The sequence below is a fragment of the Stomoxys calcitrans genome, chromosome 2 (genome assembly GCF_963082655.1).
Source record: "Stomoxys calcitrans chromosome 2, idStoCalc2.1, whole genome shotgun sequence".
NCBI classification, from domain to species: Eukaryota; Metazoa; Arthropoda; class Insecta; order Diptera; family Muscidae; genus Stomoxys; species Stomoxys calcitrans.
The window spans coordinates 32,167,923-32,173,675 of record NC_081553.1 but is presented as its reverse complement, the minus strand read 5'-3'; the positions used below and the strand labels follow the sequence as shown (position 1 = coordinate 32,173,675).

Here is a 5,753-nt window from a genome sequence, read left to right as displayed (position 1 = left end):
GCACTCCGTCTACGAAATTTCCTGTGAAGTATGCGTCATTTTGCATCGTATGCGACGGCGGCCTGATTTCGTCATCAGTGTTCTCAAACTCTTCGACTAACTGTTTGAAACACGCCCACATCGCCACCAACTCCGATTCTCTTATACCTGCACCCGCCTGACTCAATTTCGTGTACAAGCCAGCAATATTTTGCCCTACAACACCCTGTCGCTCTATTCTGGCGCTAACACTCATCTTATGTTTTCTTCTTTTTCTTTTGAATATTTCTCTTTGAAATATTTTTTTTATTATTATCACTCTTGCTTTTTTTTCACTAAGCACCAACACAAAAAAAAATTTTCACGCTCCAAAACAAAACACTAAGATTTTTTTTTTTTTTTTTTTTTTTTTAAGAATTTTTCATTTAAAAGCACTTTCTTTTTTTTTTTTTCCGCGCGTTCGTAAAACTTGGGGTCACCAAATGTTTAGCCGAGAAATTAGAGAAACGACCGTGTTGATTGGTGTCTTGAACAGAACTGCTCTTTATTTCTTACAAAAACTATCTTAACACCTAATACATACTTAAACTTCTGTAAACTGTACAATCTTAAATATCTAAGGACAACAAATACAACACACATTGATCCTATTTCCATCCACAGGATATTTACATAGTGAACTAGCTACCTGCCTTAGTTGAAACACATGTACTCTTAATGATTAGAAAATCACTTACTGATAAACGATACACTTAATGATAAACAATACAAATGCTTACTTCTACATAAGTGTTCCAACATGTGCTCATTTTATGATCTAAGGTTTTATCATAGAAATTCCCTATCTCTGGGTATATATACTATGCACACATGTCTGTTATTTGTTGGCCTATCCTCAACCAAACATACTGAACTGTACAAAATGAATAAAACGAGTTTAATCCCGGAGTACTTTTTTGATACTCATTTATTTCTTCAAAATCTCATCCTTATATATAAACTTAAAACTAACTACAAACTAAATATCCTAAGAAAGGCAGGCAAATCTAAAAATAATCACTTTGGGAAAATAAGATCATAAACAAAGACGATAAACATCCTATGCAGATACTAAATAAATTTGTCCAGCTGCAAGCCATATGCTTGCCATTCAGACCGCTGTGTTTTCTGATAATCCCTAACTATTTCCTTATCTACGCACATTAAAAACTATCTTCCACTTATCCCTGTGCGATGCGTTGGCTAGGTAAAAATATAAACTCTTATCACATTTATGCCTGCCCTTAAAACTATCCTTTAAAATAAACAAAAAATGGAAAGTATCTTATCTATTCGTTCTCAAGGCTAAAACATTTCCATGACACACATCAACTAATATCCCATGTTTAGAAATCTAAACAACAATTACGGGACCCACAAAACCAAGAGGATCAAATAGCTTAGCTGTTTCGCTCAATATTGAACGTTTCGAAAACTTTCCATCCTCCGTGGCCTTGTACTTCAGGGAAAATACGTCGCTACGCGGGCACCACATCACTCCAAGCGCCTTCACAGGCAACTCTTCGTCCTCTATATTAAGGCTCCCCTCAATATTTTCTTTTGCAATGCCCTCCAATATTTGGCTGTTATTTGCACACCATTTTCTTAACGGCATGCCGAATTCGAGCAATATTGCCTCCAAATTCCTTCTCATCTCCACAACCTCCCCAAGACAATCTCCCCCAGTCATAAGATCATCCATATAAAAGTCACTCCTTATTGCCTGAGATTCATTTGGATGTGTTGCCTCCTTTAAGTCTGCTATCCTTTGCAGACATTTTACAGCCAAATATGGAGCACATGCTGTTCCATATGTAACTGTGTTTAATGCAAATGTTCTCACCTCTTCATTCGCATTAAACCTCCAGTATATCAACTGGAATTTGCGGTCGGAATTCGCAACCCATATCTGCCGATACATCTTCTCAATATCGGCAGAAAATACATACTTATACTTCCTAAATCTGAGCAGAATACCAACTAGCTCATCTTGGATTCTAGGCCCAGTATATAGTATGTTGTTCAAGGAATAACTGGTTGATGTCTTACAAGAAGCATCAAATACCACCCTTAACTTTGTCGTTGAGCTCTCTGGCCTAAGGACGCAGTGATGAGGTAAGTAATATCCACCCTCTACACTCCTTATGTCCTTTACCACCTCCATATGACCCAATTCAAGATACTTTCTAAGGAAATCATGGTATTGTATCCTAAGGTCAGCATTCCTATTAAGCTTTTTTTCTAATGCCATGAATCTCCTCTTTGCAATAACGCCAGAACTCCCCAACACCTCAACATTTTGCTTAAATGGTAATTGTACCTCGAACTTACCGTCTTCCGCTCTCCTTACACCCTCCTCGAACAACTCCTCACACCTCTTCTCCTCTGATGTAAGCTTCACCGCTCGTGGGATCTCTTCTATCTCCCAGAACTTTTTCAGCAACTCATCACATCGAGTCTGAATTGTTGCTACAACCTTTCGCTCCTTGGAAGATTTATCAATTGTCGCGGGACCACTTACTATCCACCCCATCTTCGTATTCTGGAGGATACTGGCCCCCGATTTAATCTTCCCATTAACCAATATCTCGTAAAATATTTCAGCCCCCACAAGCAAATCTATTCCATTCGGAATATTATACTTTGGGTCTGCCAATGACAATTCCTGCGGAATCCGATCCGCCACCACCCTTGTCTCTGGAACATTCGACAATATTGTCGTTATGACCAATGCATTCAAGTTCGTCTTGTATTTTGACGTCTTGGACTTCATCATAACCTCCACCTTTTCCTGGCACAAGGACCTGTTCCTTGACAATCCTTCAACCTCCGTTTGAGATTGTGTGCCATTTAATTTAAGTTTATCCTTTAACGCCTTCGTCATCAAACAAACTTGAGAGCCACTGTCCAACAATGCTCTGCATTGAACCCATTTATCTTCTCTATCTTTTACTAAGACAGAGGCTGTTGATAACAATACGCACGTATCCTCACAATGCTTATTGTTTACCACAGTACTTTTTGAGCACACTTTTTCCTTGTGCAACAAGGAGTTGTGCTCACCTTGGCAAGTTCTGCAGTTAATATTACTAGTGCATTTGCTTTTAAAATGCCCGCTAGCTAAACATCTGGAACATCTATTTTTTTTCTAAAACAATATTCCACTTCTTTTCAATGGGCAGGACGCGAAACTTGGAACATCTATTCAAAAAATGTCCAACAGCGCAACCAAGAGGACATTTTTCCCTTGGTTCATATTGCCCCTTCGCATTTCCATCAGAACGATCTTCATTCACCTTTTGTGACTGCGTTCTAGACGAATCCCCCCATCTTGAACCTGTGTCCCCGGACTTTTGCTTACCGGAGTACCCAGAAAATTGTTGACTTGCCTCTAATGAATATTGCATCCTTCGCAAAAAATTCATTAAATCGTCAACTTTTGGGAGCTGTCCGTGTGCTCCCACAGACTGCTCAAACTGGATTCTTAAATTTTCATCCAGTTTCCTTTGCAGTACATAGCACACGAATGAGTGATACAACTCTTGTGCATCAATACGTGTTGTCTCCAAAGCCTGCAAGCTTTCTCCTACGACATCCACAAATCTTTTCACGCTTTGTGAATTGTATGCCACGGAAGGAGCATCTAAAATCGACCTAAAATATATTGATGTTGCAGCTCTTTTATTTGAGTAATGGTCTTTCAATATATTCCATGCAGTCTCAAAATATTCTTCAGTAGCGGGCAGTTTAGAAATTTTCCTACGTGCCTCGCCACTTACCTTTGCCTTCAGAATACACATCTTTTGTGTTTTTGATATTGGCTGTCCAATCACAAGTTGTTCAAAAAGTTCCCTAAACGTCTCCCATTCCTCCATCTTTCCATTAAATACTGGAATCTCCACTGATGGAAGAGAAAATGGAAGAGTCATGGGCCTAAACTCTTTTCTAGGAATCATTTGGTATTGGTCTTTTAACGCGAAGAAAAGTTCGGTTAGCTCGTCTTCACCAAATTCCTTCGAATATTCAAAATAATTCGTTTGAGCGGTGTTATATACCTCTCGCACCTCTTCGCGAGAAATGTCTTTTTCCATGGCCTCATTTATAATAAACTCTAAATCGCTCAGAGAGTACTTGAAGTGTGATTCCAACCAATGCGGTGAATTACGACTTCTCTGTCTCTCTGATGACGCCGAATTTCTCTCCGCAATCTTCCTGTCATCAACCGTTTTCGTCACGGTTGGCATCACTTTAGGAACTGCTCCTCCTGATGCAAAATTTCCAGGAAGAGGAAATTCGTTCAGTGTAAGGGTAGAAGCCGTCCTAGCTCCACCTGCCTTAACCACAATAACGTCATAGAGGCTCCGGAATTTCTCCATGACATCCCTCACCTCGCTTACGAAAGAACCCTTCTAGTAGGGGTTCATACTAAGCGTATGCGATGGTGATTGAAGTTCCTTATCATTCGCCTCAAATTCACCCTTAGTTGCAGTGAAAGAGATATAAATGTCATTTATTTTCTCCATGACATCTTCTCCCAATACACTACACTTTGCCAATTGTCCTAACTCATTGTACAATTTAGTAATATATTCCCCAACTTCTTTCTGACGAGAAATCAGTTCTAGGGCCATTATTACTTTTTTTTTCTTTTTCTTTAATAATAAAAAAATAAAAGTTAAAAAACTCACTTACCGACTTTTTTAGTTTTAATTAAACTTAGGTTGTTATTATTTTTAAGTTTACACGACGCGAATTGAATCAATTTTGTTTTTGTTTTTAATATTTGATTTATAATAAAATATATTACTTTTTGTGAGCTATATAACTCCAGATATATACTTTTAAATATTTTCACTTTTAAATAAATTGTAAATTTTTTTTTTTTCAAAAATTTACAATCGTTTTCTTTTAAATATTTCTCTTTGAAATATTTTTATATTTTATTACTTGCTTTTTTCTTTTTTACAAAGCACCCACAAAAACTTTCACACTCAAACAGAACAAACAAAAAAAAAAAAAAAAATAACACCACACTTTTTTATATGTATATTTTTTCTCTTTAAAAAAAAACTTTTTTTTTTTTTTTTTTTTTTTTCTTTGCGCGTTTTTTTTTACTTGGGGTCACCACATGGAGAACTTGGGGCGGATAATAATCAAAAGACGTAGTTGTTGTCAGGTTGCGAACTAAAATTGAACTCACTTTATTAAAATCAATTTCTTAACTCTAAACCTAAATCTATATGTACAAATATCTTAACATATACGGTCACACACGCAGCGATATGCCTATTTAAAGATGCACTTAAGACCACCCTAGACAAATGCAGCTACATTCAAAATGCACATAAAAATACAGTCTTATCTTCTAATGTAAATACTCTAACATATCCACACCATGCGGCCAAATATCACCAAACGCCACATGTGGGAACTTATAACACGAAACTATTATAGACTAAATGCTGCTGGCTATATTATTAAACATTTTATCTCCTAACAATTGATAAGAATTAAACTGACTGTGTGTGACCTAAGAATACAGTTCTTACAAAACTGTCCAGAAGCCTTTATGGATACCACTCACTGGTAACATATAGAGACAAAAAATTAAAAACTTAGAGTTAGAAATTCCTTATCATTACGGGATGATATAAATGGTACACTAACCGAACCATCGTCATCAATGTAACGATGGATTCTTTTCGAACAGTCATTTTTGTTTTGTTTCGAGTTGT

The 5,753-nt window shown here is 37.0% G+C and overlaps 1 protein-coding gene across 1 annotated transcript; it reads right to left on the bottom strand.

Moving 5' to 3' along the window:
* Positions 1-1,372: 1,372 nt before the first annotated feature.
* LOC131994639 (uncharacterized) lies at positions 1,373-2,551 on the bottom strand. The gene has a single exon (XM_059361403.1). The coding sequence runs from the start codon at positions 2,549-2,551 to the stop codon at positions 1,373-1,375; it is 1,179 nt and encodes a 392-aa protein (XP_059217386.1).
* Positions 2,552-5,753: the final 3,202 nt, after the last annotated feature.

Bases quoted from the DNA above. Each gene is read 5' to 3' on its own strand.
- LOC131994639 (XM_059361403.1), bottom strand. From the start codon at position 2,551: ATGGGGTGGATAGTAAGTGGTCCCGCGACAATTGATAAATCTTCCAAG.